This window comes from Triturus cristatus, chromosome 11 (assembly GCF_964204655.1).
Source record: "Triturus cristatus chromosome 11, aTriCri1.1, whole genome shotgun sequence".
Lineage (NCBI taxonomy): Eukaryota > Metazoa > Chordata > Amphibia > Caudata > Salamandridae > Triturus > Triturus cristatus.
Window position 1 is genome coordinate 279,776,480 of NC_140594.1, and position 17,136 is coordinate 279,793,615.

The following is a 17,136-nucleotide window of genomic DNA, read 5'->3' on the forward strand; positions in this document are numbered from 1 at the left end:
CGCTCCTTTCTGATCAGAGCAGCAGTGCTTTGGAACTCTCTTCCGATTGAGATTCGCTCGATGGAAGATCTTCTATTGTTTCGGAAAGCTATCAAAACCTTTTTGTTTTAACTTTTCCTTTTCTGATTGTTCTCTCTTTTCTGTTTAGTGTTAGTTATGTTTTATCTTGTCATGCGCCAGGACGCCCCTTAGCTGGGGCAGCTGAGCGCACTACAAATGTGTTTAACATAACATAACACATGCAGTGTTTGCTGGCATGGCGCACGAGGTGTGCTTTTCGTATCCTGACTTTTCTCTGCAACATGTCCCGCAGCCTGCAGTGGTAGTTTGCATGAGTATGGTGAGGGGTCCCTTGGAAAGGCACATTATATGCTGCAGCCCTTAGGGACCCTCTTTAGTCTCCCTGCCTGAGGTACCATTTACTAGGGACTTACAGGGGGTGCTAAAGATCTTTCCAGTTGGGGGAACAATTGTACAGTTTTAGGGAAAGAGGTCTCGCACTGGGGACCTACATAGGAGGAACCCAGTGCACTTCTGCCAAATCATGTTGAATCATGTTTCAAAAGCACTCTGCTGTAGTGGTGAAAAAAAATGAAAACCCAGTCGAATAAGAAACTGAGTTTGATCTGCTGTTCTCTAAAGAAAAAAGCATGGGCTATTTTATACATTTCCTCCATTCTCCTGTGACCGTGCGGATCAGAGTGAACAATGCCACCAAAATACTTTCCACTTCTATTTGGGATTTCAGAGCTGTAGGAAAGTGTCCCTTTTTGCATGGTTCCCTCCTAACGTTTTGCCAAGTACCTTCTGCCAACTTGACTGAGTGTGTGCTGGAATCCTGCTAACTAGGCTGCAGCACCTGTGTTCTTTCCCAAAACTGTACTTTTGTTACCCACAATCGACACACCTCTGGGCCACCTGTAAAAACTACCACTTGTACTAAGTGCCTTGTGACCAGAGAAGGCCTCTGAGGGTGGCATAATACACGCTGCAGCCCTCCGAGACCCCTCACCTTAACACCCCCACCCTGCCATTGTAGACTGGGGGTTTTGGTGCAGAACAGAATGAAAAGAGTTGAGACTGCCTGTGTCATAAGTAAGTCACCCCTCTAGCAGTCCTTACAGCCCTAAAGGCAGAGTGCACCATACCCCAGGTGAGGGCATAGCTGCATGAGTAATATGCCCCTACAGTGCCAGTGCCATTCACAAACGGTGGAAGTTCAGTGGAGCCATTTTGAACACATGGGCTGGGAGTTTGTCAACACTAAATCCACAGCTCCATGATGGTTTTAATGAAGTCTGGGAGGTTTGGTATCAAACTTCTCAGCAAATGAAACATACACTGGTGCCAATGTTGGATTGAATGAAAAATGCACTCAGAGGGCACCCTGAAAAAACAACTGGTGTGGTTCTTGATTGACTCCAGCCATCTGCCACCACCAGACAGGTTTCAGGACTCCTGGAGCTGAGGGCTCTCTGGGTCCGGAAACAAGGCACATCCTCGGCAGAGGTGTCATGCCTCCTCCCCATGATGGGCAGGGTCCTCAAGAGGGAGCTTCAAAAGCCTGCCGCCTTTTTTAGCTACCCCGAGCCTTTTGCTGCTATCAGCAACTGGCTCCCACCCGTCCTGACCCACCTTTTGGGCGCGAGAACCGGTGGGAAAACCGAGCCAGGAAGGTGAGATGTGCCCACCTTTACCAACCCCACCCTCTGGTGGGGGAGGCGAGGTGAAGCCCACATCTCAGTCCCCGCCATCTTGTAGATCGGGGAAACCCTCCAATCAGGAAGAGGCTTGTGTAGACACCCCCGGGAAGGGACCCATTGGTCCCAACCTGCACACCCCTCTATCACCCCTAAATGTAGTATTTATGGGAGCCCCTGTACCTTACCTCTTCAGATTCAACGTGACAAGAAGGACCGAAAAGCCATACTGCAGAAGAGGCCTGTCTCCTGCTCTGAACCCGGTGTGTCATGCAGGCAGCCTCCAAGAACCCCGGAGACCTGCCTTGCCTTCCCAAAGAACTCTTATCTCCTGTGGTCACTGGATTTGCCCAACACTAACCCAAGCCAGGACTCCAGATCTAGCCGGATCTGCGAGTCCTCACCACTCTGCATCTGACGCCCACGGCCTGAGATTGAGTACCTCAACACCCCAGTGTGGTCCCCCCAGCGATCCGACCTGTGTGCCAGCGTTGGGCGACCTCCCCGACCTTCTCCTCGACGCCTACAACCTCATCCTGAAGGGTCCCCCCCAGCCTCATCCTGAAGGGTGTCCCCCAACCGGAACCGGTGAGAAGAATTCAACACCTAAAGACACTCCTGCACCCGCAGCTCCTGAGGTTTCCACCTGAAGGTGTCCTGGTGTCCAACAACTCTTAATCTTCATCCTCCAGTCATTGGTTCCCTGCATCCAGTCTTCTGGCTCCAACCTGCAGTCATTTTCTGTGACCGACGTCCTCCATTGAAAACATTGGGCTCCCAACACCCCCTGAGCACCCTGCTCCCGGCCACCCCTGAGCTGCTGGTGGTGTGAACTTGGTGCTGACCTGGGACCCCCTGTGCCTTTGACTGAACCCCAGGAGCTTGGCTCCTGAGACAGGGTGGCCAGTCCCCAACCTAGGTGCCCAATTGCTAACATTGGCACCCGGCACTCTGCACCCAGCCACCCTAGTGCTGTTGGTGGCGCCCCTTGAGGGCCATCCTACACCTTGGGGAATCTTGGTTCTACCCCCCAAAACTCCATTCCTAAAACCGTTTTACTCACCTGCAAACTTAACACTTTGTTTTCTCCATAGGACTAAGATTTTCTCTGAAAATTCTTATAGGTGTTTAACTGTCTTCTACTGTACAAAAAGTAACCTATTGCCTTCACAAAATTTAACCTGCTTGAAAATGTCCTGTGTTTAAACTTACGAGTGTTTCATATCACACTAGACGAGTAATCTGAAAGTAATCCAAAAGTAATTACAAGCATTTTTGAAGTTTAGAAATCGTTTTCTCAGTTGATAAAGTAATCTGAATGTTCCTAAAAATCCAGTATTCACTGTATTGCTCAAAGTAACATAGTATGAAGAGTTTAACTTACTTGATACTAAGGATATCTTCGTTATAAAAATATAACCACATAATAAACTTTTTATACAAACAATTGATCTGGATTCAGTCCTTGAGTGTAATATCATTCCTTGCTTCAGTGTGTACAACAAATGCCTAACACTACCCTCCTGATAAGCCTGACTGCTCAACCACACTACCACAAAAGAGCGTAAGGTATCGTCTACTTTGGCCTCTGCTATACCTCTAGGGATCAACTGGACTTTGTGCACCCTATACCTTACCTTGGTATAATATATACAGAGCGATCTTCCTACAAGAGCTTCCTTAAATAGATGCTTCATCAATTAAATTTTATGTTTACCGAATCCATTATCTTAGCCCAAAGAATCAGGGCCTTCATCCACAGCCATTCAGTCCCAGCCTATGGACTTCCTTACTGCAAAGCTGTTCTTCAGGGAACACTTCACAGAATGATCTGCTTATACGCAGAAGCCATTGCAGCGATCTCTTTGATCCATCTTCACATGCCTTAATTTCTTATTAGGTAGTGTTTGTTCATAGCTAGGACCCTTTAACCTACTACACTGCTGTCTTTGTTCTAACTCCACATACTCCTTTTCAGTGACGGGGGTGGAAGAATATTATTTACACACAGTTTCTTTTTAATTACAACTTTACCATTGTATTCATTTATCGTTCCTCCAGTTCGTTCTTGGAATAAAATAAAAATAACCCTCCTGTTGAAATCTAGTCAAGTTGAAATTGGACAAAGGCTATACAAGCATTTCTTTCCTATCCCATTTTCATAGCTGCGCATCCTATGTAGAAACATCTGGTGTAGTACTGCTGTATTCTGTTGACCTGCTTCTACTTGTTCTATCCTTATGGTATACTTCTTCTGTTCTCATGACTGCATTAAGTCAAGTGTGATATGAGATGGTGGAGATGCTATCGCAGAAATGCCTCCATGTGGTCCGTCAGAAGACTGAAGCAGGTTTTTGTTTGCATTAGTAACCAGTTTGTTCTGTAGCCAGTGCAGGAAACCTGTTAAGGAGGAAGATTGAGGTCTTGACTTGATGACAATACTTCATTGATGCGTATATGACCATGGACTGGCAGGAGTTAAGGAAAATGTCTTATTTAGCATCAGTGATGCACGGGGGCAGTCCACTTGGATCAAAGCAACTGAATTGTCTAGGTCATTTATCACTTTTTATTCCTTTCACAGATTCTGATCCCCCCGAAAGGTTTATTGGCTAAATTGAAAAAGGAAGCAGAGAGCCCAAAAGATGTTTTAGATCAGGTACATAGTTATGCTTTCTGTACTTTTTTTGTGTGTTAATGTTATCTATCTTACCACCCTGCTTCTCTTCTATATCTGTTTCGTTGTGTGTTATTTTCTCATGCTCAATCTTATGCTGATTATGACTACTGAGGTACATCTGGTGATTGACAATATTTGGTAACTTTATGGGTATAAAACATTGGGCCAGGATCATGGTATCACCCTCAATTGGCTACAGTGTTTTTGATCAAATCATCACATTTTAGTGGGATCTTCATAGTCATCAGTATGGTATGCAGGGGCCCAGGGGGACGTAGCCTCTCCTACTGTTAAAACATTTTCTGGTGCCCACAAGTCAAACTTAAATTCCAAATGTACACTGACGATGCCTAACTCCGCTTCCAGTGGCGCCTCATCCCTAAAACAAGTTTAGCGCTGGATGAAGAAGCGCTATCTTTTTCTGAACAGCTTGAATACCACAATTCTGAGTGGGAGATCCTGCAGATTTTCGTCTGCCTCACCCGTAGTCGACTGGACTGGCAAACTAGGTTTAGGCAGAACAGAACTTAAGGGTAAGGTTTCTTATAAAGCTTTCCTTTGACCACCAAATGTCTATGGTACTTTAAAACAAACTTTTACTTCTTGCTCTGAGAACAATCCACCCAGTGCTACAGTTACCACCCCACATTGAACTGACCAAGGCATTGGTCTAATTAAGAATAGACTATTGCAATGTTGCCTATTTCAGTGCTCGCAAGAAAAAGATCTCAGTTTCAAGGTTTGCCAAATCAAGCTACAAGACCCTGTTTCAAGCTGAAGAAATCTATTGGATCAAATTTCACCTGCACATCAAAAATCTTTATTGGCTGCCAACAGCTCAGTAAATAAAATTCAGACTTCTCTGTGCCATCTCCAATTCTTGGGAGGTTCATGGCACCAATTGTTTACAGTCCATTTTCCCACCCTGCAGATACAACAGTGATGGGAGATCTATTAAGTTGAACAGGATTGTACTAGCCGGATACAAGCGCAAGATATGTGAATTGAGATTCATACTGGTACTGGGAACTCAAATCTGGATTGCAGTGTTCCCAGAACTCCAGTGCCTCGCCTATCTGGTTGTGTTCAAGAACAAACTGAAAACTCATCTCTCTAAAGTGGGCTTCCATCATACAAACTCTTTTTAGAGTCCAAAACGACCACAGAAGTCCTCTATTAACTCAGAAAGTGATGGGTGATTCCTAACCTCCTCTGTCACTTTGAGAGCATGGCCACCCAGGGACTTCGCTCATGCCATCAACTTCACTACAAAGTGGCTACCAGCACAAGGTATCACTTAGAGCACATAAACACATCGCTTAGGACAATGCTAAAAGAATATTGTGATATACCGTTTATCCCAAGCAGTAAGACACCTGGACATTTACATTGTTTGTACTAAAAATATGTTGACTTATACACTGCAACCGGAATGTCTGTTGTTGGGAAGGAAAAGTAACCTGCATGGTGAGGGATGTGTGCTCCTTCCTTATGTTTCCCAGCTGCATGGACATCTGGATGCCTGGTACTGACTTTTGGTCATGGATGAACACATATCATGTGTGTTTATGCCATGACCTGGACCAGTCTTATTGTAATTGTGTCTTGGGCCAATAGTGCATCAACATTTTGGGGACATTTAATTAAAAAGAAATGCAAAGCCTTCCTTCATTTCCAATTTTCATCCATAGACTTTTATCTCATGACTTGTTGCATGGTCGGTACCCAATAAAGAAAAATCATCATAAGCAGCAGCTTGGTTTGCGTCTGTAGGTGTTGCATCTTGGCATGGGGTTCTTACCCCTGGCACCAGATATTCTTTCTGCTACCTGGATGAGACAGATTTGGGTGTTTGCTCTCTTCCTGCTGGCCTGCTTGTCTAAACTATGCCCAAAGAATCTAAATTTCCTCTCACCTGCCGTAGGGATGGCTGCATTATTCAAACTCTGGTTCCCGGGATTTAGGTAGGACTGTTTGGGGTCCAAAAGTTGGGGTTGAGGTTGTGAACAATGTAAGGGATGGCTGTCGCCCCAACTCTACTCTTTAAAGAAAACAATCTCTGAGCCTAAATTACACATTGGCACACTGTCCCTGGTTGCACCTCAATGCATCCTTAATCAGTTGTGCTTGGTACAGACCAAGACAAAAAGAAACACTGCCCTCAGCGCAAGTGTTAAGTCTGACATTATGCACTTTAACCTATTGAGGACCCAGGGGCCTAATATCCCACTATATTGCCTGTTGTGCAAAAAAGACTAGATGGCGTATGAGTGCAGTCATAGCTCCATGGGGTTAGGTCTATTTCCCCACATCATAGTAGTAAAACACACAAACTATTGCAGGGCACTACTTAAATAATTTAAAACCAAGAACACTATCTGGAACATGATCCTATGCCAATATTTGAAACTAATATCTCAGTTTTAGTTTTGTATCTAATACTCACAATTTTTTTTTAATGTTTCTTAAATGTATTGATGTAAGGTTGGCTGCTGATCTGTCCAGCATCACCTGATGTGTCTCATCTGTAAATATGGGACAGAAAAAGACACCTAACAAAAACAATTCCTAGTGCCTCTGGGGAGTGCTGATTTTAAGTTAAAATATAAATATATATATATATGTCAGTTTTGCTCCTTCTGTCTCCCCAAGGCAGAGGATCGCTGTGGACGGCGGAGCACGCCGGGCATAGATTCCATACACCCAGTTCAATAAAGCAATCACTCGGCGGTAGTGTACGCATCAGTTGATGGTTTATTCCAGTTACGCGTTTCGCCTCTAACAGGCTTGTCCAAACTAAAAACCCGAACAAGCTGATTCAAGACGTGTAAATGAGTATCCATCAACCATCAACTGATGAGTACACTACCTCAGAGTGATCGCTTTATTGAACTGTGTGTATGGAATATATATATAATTTATTTCAGGTACCTGTGGCGGCGTTGGGACCCTCAGCCAACTTGTTGGGACTTCACATGTTGTTAGTAGATGCCCCGTCACTGAATGGGCTTCCTCTGAAGACTCCCAGCATGCATCTGCCTGGTTGGTTTGAGCGCAGGACACCTGAACATCGTTGGGCTGAGGAAGGGCGAGAGACCACCTGATGGGGAGTGGCCACGATATTTATATCTGTACGTTTGGCCCCCCTGGGAGAAGAAGGAGCCATTGAAACCGGCACTGATGAAGCCATTTAAAGGCTGAAACGCTGAAGCGCTTCATGGACCTCACTAACTTGCGCAGAATAAGAGCTAATAAAGCCTTTTAAATCCCCCGGAGCTGTGTTGTTCCTTTTTCCCTACTTGGGAGAAAATGTAGATGTGTAGGTGTGTGTGTGGGGGTGTGTGTGTAGGTGGGTGTGTGTAGATATTTGAGCGGTTACAAGCACCGCTTAATCGGCACACCCTTTCGGTCTGGAGCTACGTGTAACGCTTGTGCAGAGTGGTATAGTGGAGGAAAACACAGCATGTCGCCCCCCCGGATGGTCCTAAATGCTCACTGAAGTTTGTGGCCGTATGGGGAGAAAGGAAGCAGCTGTATGCTGTTTGAGGAGGCGCGAGTGGTATCTGTCATCTTTGCTCCCTGCACGGATTGCCGAAGGACAAATGCTTCCCGTGGCCAGCAGAGGTTGGGACACCGCCGGGTGTATGAATTGGCTGATCACTGTACCATCATTCACCAACGGGAAGCATGGAAGAGATGGCATGGATCAACGCAGGACTGACGTGGCTGGAAGGCGGGCCGTATTGTCTGCTCCAACGAGCGAACAGTAATTGATTCTTTAACATGAGCCCCCAAGTGAAACAACATCATATGTGAAGCGAGCACTGAGGAAAGCCGTCAGGCTGAAACGCGTCTGTCCAGCGTTTCACCGTATTTTGCAGGACTTGTGACGTAAGCCTGAAGAGCATTACATTTCTGCTTGAGCCTCCGAGCATGTGTCGGCCCCATTTGTGTAGTGGGGACTGGTGTGGATGGATAGATAGATAGATATTCCTAACATTCCATACATACAGTTCAATAAAGTGATCACTCTGGGAGATATATACATGTGTGTGTGTGTGTGTGTGTACCTATGTGTTCTGTCCCAACACCCTCTCAGTGGGGCAGACAGACTGTTTGGATTTCAGGGGTGGACAGGCAGAACGTTGGCTGGACAAACAGGCCCGAGCTATTCTCTTTTTTTTTTTTTTTTTTTTTTTTTTTTTTTTATAAAACATGTCTAAGACACTTCCTGGTGAATAATTTGCTTACTGCCCCTCCCCCATCACGCATTCTGTACAACGAGATATGAATATCACATCACTGCAGAAATTTAGAGATGTGGATTGCAATGGTGTCGTTGCCATTGGCAGTGTGCTTTACATTTGAAGCTTGCATGTTTGTTGAATCTGTTGGCTTTGTCTCTCCTGTCACTCACTATCCGGTGGTTGGCTGGCTTTGCGTGCAGTATCCGTTGTGTTTTGGGAGAGGCAATGAACATTCTCTGCATTATTTCTTTCTATCTCCTTGGGTCTCTCTTGAGAGAGATCACTTGAGATGCCCACTTAATCTTGTCTATCATTTTATCTTAGGTACGTTATCGGGTCGAGTGGGCCAAGTTTCAGGAGAGAGAACGGAAAAAAGAGGAGGAGGAGAAGGAGAAGGAACGAGTCTCCTATGCACAGATTGATTGGCATGACTTTGTTGTGGTAGAGACTGTAGATTATCAACCTAATGAACAAGGTGAGAAAACCACATATAATGTAGACATTTACAACTATATGGGTCAATAATGTACTTCAGAAAGAGGGGTGCAGAGAGCCCACCAAGTTTTTGAGTTCTACACTCTACTCTCTCTTTATAAGACCCTTCCTGGTCCTGCATTGTTCTGCTTTACTAAATTACGGTCACTGTAACACCTGACCAGGTGCTTATGGTCTGCCACCCAAAACATATCCTACAGCTCAGCCAACATTACAGACCCCAGAGACCACCTATGACCAACAAATTCATTTTGTCTGCAAATTATCTTTTTACCTCATACAAAAACAATAAGGTCAAACAAATAAGGGAGAACAGGAGGACCGCTCTACACCACTCCAGAAGCTAAGAGGAGAGAAAGCCAGCATAAGGTTTTGATGGCAGAGAAGTGGTATTGTATCGCGAGTAGTGAGGATTTTTGAAAGTGCTGTGATGAACAGAAAGTAAAGGAGGTGTAATGTATATCTGGTATAATAGCTACTCACTTGAACAGTTGTTGAAGGAAGTTGTTGTTGGATAGGTCCAGCTCTTTGGAATTAACAACCAAACGCATCATTTGATATCTACTTTTCTAGTCTGATCCAGACAGGAGGACAGGCTTTTTCTTGTGTGCATTTTCTTATTGCACAACACTTGGTTTTGGGCAGGCCATGGGCTTTGGTAGTGGGGATAATTTTGCTAGTTCCAGTTTTGGTTCAGTAACTACTTGTTAGTTGTATATTTTTCTCTACTCCGTGGTGACTGTTTAGGGAGGCTTAATTTGGTCTATAGACACAATATTTCCTTATGGACCATCATCTTTCTGCTTTTTGTGTTGTCTCCTAAAGGAGTTTGGAGATGGTCCCCAGGACTTCTCAGTTACTGTATTAAAATGTATAAAGAACATCCAGGAAGGTCTTTAGAAACGAGGTAACACTACACACAAATCCACTGTTAAGATTACAATAACACTTCACCCTAATTATTTGATAGTCCTTAAATCGTTTTTCCAGAAGCCTGCAGGTGCAGCCGAAAGTTTTTTTTTTTTTGTGTCTGTAAGGAACAAAATACCTACAGGGTTAGATACCATTACCTCATTCATGGACTTCATATGCAGGTACAGTTTGCCTTTAATATCACTTGCGATTTTTCAGGTTCTTCCTTTTTTAACAAATATACACTATCTGCCCAGGTGTAAGTTAGGGATTACTCATTCATTTTATTTAGTCCTGAAGAAACGCCAGGGATCCCTCCCTCCTGGACCACATACGCATGAAACAGGTCAACGTTTAAAAAAAATCTCACGTCAGAATTGTGTCTGCTCATTATACCCCAGTTACAATTTTTGCATTTGTTTTTAACCCTACCAAGGAGAACATAGATTAAAAAATGTGCTGATACTCCTTAGATTGTTTTGATGCACAAATGTTTCACTTGATACACTACTCTAGGTTCAAAGACCCTCTCTCACTCATGCGGCTTAAAGAGATGATCTCCGCGGAAGGCTGTCTTAATTATTAAGATTAGCCAGTCCCTAGTGCACTTCCAGGCAACTAGGGACCATTCTTCCTTGGATTGTTTGTCCTCCAGGAAGATTCTAGGCATGTTAGACACAATCAGACCATTAGGGGCTATATTTGCACACAGGTATTCTGTCATTACACCAATATTCCCCAACTGGCCACACTAGTGGTAGTAGAGGAAACACTCCGCTCCTGCGAATGGGACTCTCCAACCCCTATTTCGTTTGTCATGGAATGTGCGCACATCACCCTTACCGAAAACTATTTTCAATTTGAAGACCATATCTACCACCAAACACAAGGAACTTCGATGAGGAGTACCTTCGCCCCCAGTTTGGCATGTCTCTACATGTCAAACTTTGAAGCCAAATACATTCTGGCTGACGCCAACATTTACAAAGACCGTGTTGTCCTTTGGCGTCACTACATTGATGCCGTTTTGATCTTCTGGAAAGAAGACCTAAATACCATACCCTTGTTCATGACATGGGTCAACAGCCTTAACCCTTTCCCACACTTTACTGCGAACATGCCAGAAAAACAAATACCTCTTCTGGATCTTCTGATCAGCCAGACCACCACATGGTTGGTTACCAAAACCTACAAAAAGCCTTCCGATAGCCGTAGTCTGCTACTTTTCAGTAGCTTCTATCCAAAAGCATTACGTTACAATCTACCCTATGGACAATATTTGAGACTCAGACGTAACTGCAGCAAACTGGAGGACTTCAACACACAGGCCGCTGAACTCGCAACCCATCTGACAAGACTAGAATACCCTATCAGGAATATAAAAACTGCATACAAAAGAGCACACAATACAAACTGGAAGATACTTCTACAGACCAATAAAAAAACTAACACCAATCAAATAACATGTGTTACCACCTATACCCCTGAATCAAATGTGATCAAGAAGATCATAAACAAACATTGTAAGCTCCTTCACATAGGCGACTGCCCAGTACAACCACCTAGATTCGCCTTCAAGAGAACGAAAAACTTAAAAAAAAAGCCTTCTAATCAGAACCAGACCCAAGAGAGAACCCCCTATTACTAACCAACTTTGGAACTTACCACCGGTCACTACCCATGTGGACAGTGTATAGTGTGCCCCCTGACAAAAGCCAGCAAATTGATCACCTTGACAGATAACTTCTCCTGGGTACAAAAGACACACACCAATTGTAACACTCGCAATTGTGTTTATCTAATTACTTGTCCATGCAAACTCATGTATGTGGGCATGACGACGCGCCCCGTAAAGATCAGAATCTCTGAACACCGAAGTAACATCAGGTGTAGGAGAAACAACACAAAGATGTGTACTCAGAAGCCAATCAAACTGCCAACGACATCAATTGGACCATCCTTGAATCACACCCTGTGATCAGTATAGAAGCTCTTTTTAGAAGGGAGCAAAAATTGATTTTTAAAAATTTCGAGCAACACAAACGGCCTCAATGATGACATCCCATGGGTGGTTTTGAACAACACATAACCCTTCATATCCATCACTTTCGTTAAGTACTGCCCTTTGCTTAAATACACGTACTAACAAGCTATGGTGTAGCATATGTGCATGCATCACCGCCCAACATGGACATTGTATTTGTGGCTTCCCCTTTTCTGAATTAGAACATCTATGTTCCAGCCCTCTTGTAGACTGTATGTCAACTAAGCCTTCGATTAATATGGACTTATGGCTACTATGGTGGAGTATCTTCATAAAAATATGTACAGACACGCAGAGCCCGATGGACATTACCTACAGGCTATCTCCTTTTTTAATCACACATCACACTTCATTAATGGGCTGCAATTGTAAACCTTTAAAATTGTGACCATTGACTACTTTAGGAGGTAGTTCTGTAACAATATGCTGACAAACGCATTTGATCAGGGTTAACTAATAACCACATGTCCCATGGATATTGTCCTCGATTCACACCTCTTGTCAATAAAGTTGCAATTGAGACTTTCCCAGTTACCAATTTCACTCCCAAGATGCCCGCCCGCCGTATTGGTCTAGTCTTCTCATCGTCACGTATTTTAACTTTACTTAACTCTCCCAGTGGCATAGTTCGCTACGGGAGCCTGAGCTAGGGTAGGAGCATTGCTAGTTGTGCACCCCCCTCCATGTGAGTGCCACGTACCCCAACAGTCTACGAACTCCACTACCGGTAAGACTGTATGTTAGCGGCTTCCCGCTGAACTTGTGATTATGGGTCTTTGTTTGTTTTTCAGAGTGAGCAACGCAGTGCTCACGAGGCAACCCCGTCTACCTACGACCCAACCTGTGGGGGTAATTTGCCATTTTGCTTGTCTGGAATTACCAGCACAGGTCATACATACCATGTTGTAGGGGTTATACACTGCAGTGCGTTAAAGATCGTTACCTGTGTTGTTATCGCAACATCATTTAACCACCGAGCGCGTTCACAGGGCGCTCAAACGATTGTGCATGTTTTTAGCACTTAATCGCGTGACTATACAGCAAACCATGCTGTAGAGATTGGGTCTTTGTCACACGCGATGTCCCGTTCACTGAGTTTTCCCTGGTTTTAATCCTCACCCACCACTAGTATGCCCACGGTTACCTTCGCCTAGGGTAACTATTGACCCCGCATGAATACCACTGCACTATTGGAGGATACAACTGTCCCCAAACTCATGCGAGATGAAATATTACATGAAAGTTGTGATTCTACTCTTTTGCAGGTCTCTACAATCCAGGTGTGTCGAGATCCCCCCCCCCCCCCCCCCGCCCCAGGACCTTCTATTGACAACACTGGTGATATTGACAGTTTCGCGCACCGGCTTTGTAGTAGTGTTAGAGTTCTTGAGCACTCACTCCTGTAGACATTGGTCCTGAAGAATTGGCGAGTGACCCGCTAAGGGCAGCAGGCAAGAAACATGTCGACCACGCACATATACTATACCCTGTGGATCATTGTTACTCCATACAGGGCTCACAAATTTTAATAAGGGTAGCACACCCCGTGAATAAAATTTATTCCCTCAGGGCAGTGCTATACCTATTTTAAACCACCACTCACACTCATTCACTACACCGACCACTCACTCTCACGCACCTAACGTCTGTCTCTTAAAATATCTCCGGCAAAGAGCCCCTTCGCGGGAGCCTGTTTGGTATTGTAGCGCCGGCCCGATGAGCACAGCCCAATGATGAAGCATTACACCTTGCTGGGTGTGTGAGGGCATTCAATAAGAGACCTGCTGCCTTCTCCCCCCTTGTTAGGAACTGCACGTTCTGTCGCTTTTCATATTCCTTTGGAGCATTGTGCAGGACCTCATCAAAAGCTCCAGGTTCCTTTTTGGATTCAAGTAACATCTGGAAGCCCCTCAACTGTTTAGTGTGTTTTGTCACCATACCGAGTGTAAAAGGCAGAATGCTGAGTCTTATGGCAGAATAGACGTAGTGACATCTAACACACAAGATTACTACTCGCCAAAAGACCACGATCGGTGGACATCCCCAGACCATGTGGAGGAAGTCAGCATTAACCTGTCTGCATCTAGGACACATCGACCCTGTACCAGGGAAAACATTTCTATTCTGTCTGGGGAAAGGAAGGTGTGATGAATATAATTGAATTTCGTAATTCTAAATCGTGCATTTCGTGTGGCAGTTCTAACTGAGCCTAAATATCTTCACCATGTTGAGTCCTGTAATTACATAGCCCATTTCTCTTAAGTGTCCGGAACCCCTTGTCGTGCCCTCCTCCTGTAACGCCTTGTATATATGTGTAATAGCCCATCCGGAACCTGTCAATGTTAACACCAGTTCCAATGGGCCAGCCGGCTATACAGAGTTCCCATCCAACCTCCACTGTTTCCTTGACACTCCCTGCAGCGTGGCAAACAAAAGAAACTGCCCCAGGTCCAGCCTGCCCCACTCCCCCCGCCCCATAACCTCTAACCTGCTCCTAGGGCCTATCTTTTTTTGATTGTGTGTTTTATTTGGAGCCAAACTAGTCCTCTCAAGACATAGCAACTTGCTCTGATCTTACCAGGTTCATTCTTCTTGGTTCAAAAGGATCCATGTTCCTACGAAATTTGTTCAAGGTAACTTTCTCGTCTGACACATGGAGCTGTTTAACAGGAATAAAAATTACGATTTTTGTCGCACTGCTGAAATCAAAATATCACATCCTAACACAGAAATTACTGTATTTCCCTTCAAGGTGTATCATTTTGCATCCTAATAAGTGAAAATCTGCAGCCAATACTTTGTGTTTATCATTACGGATTAGCCATATCGCTTCATGAGGATTCTTCTGTTTGGTCTGACGAGTCCATGGTTATTCAAGAACGTATCTGTTGGTGTCTTTGAAAGCAATCATTCTGAGCTTTTCTCCCAACTACACAACCTTTCTCAAAATATTAACCTATTGCTGGTAGTTTCTGCTTCAATAGTCAGGCTTCTCAACCTGTGCAATATGGTTTTTGTCTCTCTCAAGGTACTAAACAAGGCTCAGTATATATCAGAAATATTAATGAGCGCTAATACATTGACTACGTCGTCAAAACAAAATGCATGTGTCAGTGGCCAAAGTGATACTGTTCCGCTGATAACTATCTGTCTGCGGTGATGCATGACCATTTTAGGGCTTGCTGAGGCTGATATTCCTGTGTTTCTCCTGTTCTGTGTGCTCGCTCATGATGCAATCTCTGCTGGAATGTCTAGAAGACTATAGTATTTAAGACTTCAGTCAATGGAAGGTTTCAAAATTCCCACCAACAATTGGAGATTCACCAGGAATTTCTTAACCATTTTTAAGGCTTGCATAGGGAAAACCCCTCACATGGACATTTGACAATAGTGTTAACAGTGCAAGATCTGTACCTCCACATACCCTTAGTTGGAAAGGTTCCCTCTTGTCTTTTCTTCACTTCCTCCAGTCCCCAAGATAATCCACAAAATCACAATTTCAGTTCAAATTTTGTCCTCCTTTATTGACCAGGCAATACTTGAATTACTTTAAATTTGTCCACCTATATTGCATCCTACTTCCAAAATGTTACATTCTGAACCTAAAAGAACCTTATCTAAACAGAACCTAAATCTAAGACTTCGGTGTAACAAGATAACTCATGCACATTATGGATTTTTTTTCAAGTTATTACCTTGTTGATCGACTCTGTATCAAAATGTGTTGCCTTCTCACTAACCATTCCTTCTTGGTTGACCTAGCGTTCACTCTAAAATGCTTCTCCAGCAATCCTTTTGTTACATTTTCTTGGTGCTGATTTGAACTAATCTTGTGATTGAGCAGTTTGTCCTCCAAATCATTGACACTTCATTCCTCAGTGCTTGTTTCACTGTGGATTCCTTACATATTGACAGTTTTTTCCTGTGTGTGTGAATCTCACAAAAATCTAATTCCCAAAAAGGAAATGGTTCTGACCTCTAAAAGTAGGCTACTGCTTTTAATGTCCTTTTTAGTTTCAAATTGCAAGCCCTGTTCAAACATCAAAGGGAAACAAAAATTGACTTTAATGTTATTGTTGGGATCTTTTGTGTCATTCACAAAGGATCTCACAACTCAGTAACAGATGAGTTTTCATCCGTTAGTCAGCAACTCGTGTTGGAGAATGGCTGCATGAGATGTCAGACTGTAGACCTTGAGGTAGAAGGAGATGGCTTTATCTGCCCTAAAATCGTACACATTTTATAAAAGCACTTCTATTTCTCCAGCCCAGAATTCTACTCCTAGCCCTGAATTCTACTTCCTCCCTTCTTCCTTTGCCTCCTAGGCATTTCCAGCCCCATTTCTTTTCCTGCTCACCTACCACTCCATTTCCCCCATGCCAAGTAGACACCTTATGCCAGCTGTGCATAAATCCCACTATTGCGTATGCCAGTGGAATACTAGTGATGTGGTGAAGACATTCTAAGAACAAGGCTCCTCCCTTATTCCCTTTAACATGTCCTCTCATTTCCTCTCTCATACTTCTCTTTTCCATGCCTCAGCGCTTATAGGAGACCCATGGAAGGCATAACGCAAAATGCAAATTAATGTCATGACATTTTCCATTATGCATGTGGACCATAGTAGATCGTTTCATAGTATAACCATTGGTAGCATGGTTACTCTGTCCTTATGTCTGTAAAATTTAAATAGTGCCCCAGTGTGAACATTTAGTTTTAGATGCTTTCCCTCTTAATAAAATGTATAAGTATCTACAAGTGTGCCCGCTTTTTTGCAGGAAACTTCCCTCCTCCAACTACCCCAGAAGAGCTGGGGGCTCGCATTCTAATCCAGGAGCGCTATGAGAAGTTTGGAGAGAGCGAGGATGTGGAAATGGAGGTGGAGTCAGATGATGAAGATGAACCAAAGGAGGAGAAAGCAGCAGCAGCTGCAACAACAGCAGCCACAGAGTCAACATCTCAGCTTGACCAGGATACACAAGTGCAAGACATGGATGAGGTAGGTCAAAGTGAGCCTCTGCCAGTGGCTCCAAAAGCATCCAACTTTAAAAATCAAAC

General features: G+C 44.0%; 2 protein-coding genes across 2 annotated transcripts in view; one reads left to right on the forward strand and one right to left on the reverse strand.

Moving 5' to 3' along the window:
- The window catches only part of CCDC157 (coiled-coil domain containing 157), a 380,789-nt gene that overhangs the window by 255,450 nt on the left and 108,203 nt on the right, over positions 1-17,136 (reverse strand). The window lies entirely within an intron of this gene.
- SF3A1 (splicing factor 3a subunit 1) overlaps positions 1-17,136 on the forward strand; it is a 144,804-nt gene that overhangs the window by 44,063 nt on the left and 83,605 nt on the right. Inside the window, exons 5-7 of the mRNA XM_085635037.1 lie at positions 4,285-4,359; positions 8,952-9,102; positions 16,857-17,077. Coding sequence (XP_085491163.1) covers positions 4,285-4,359; positions 8,952-9,102; positions 16,857-17,077 — 447 coding nt within the window. The remainder of the gene's footprint in view (positions 1-4,284; positions 4,360-8,951; positions 9,103-16,856; positions 17,078-17,136) is intronic.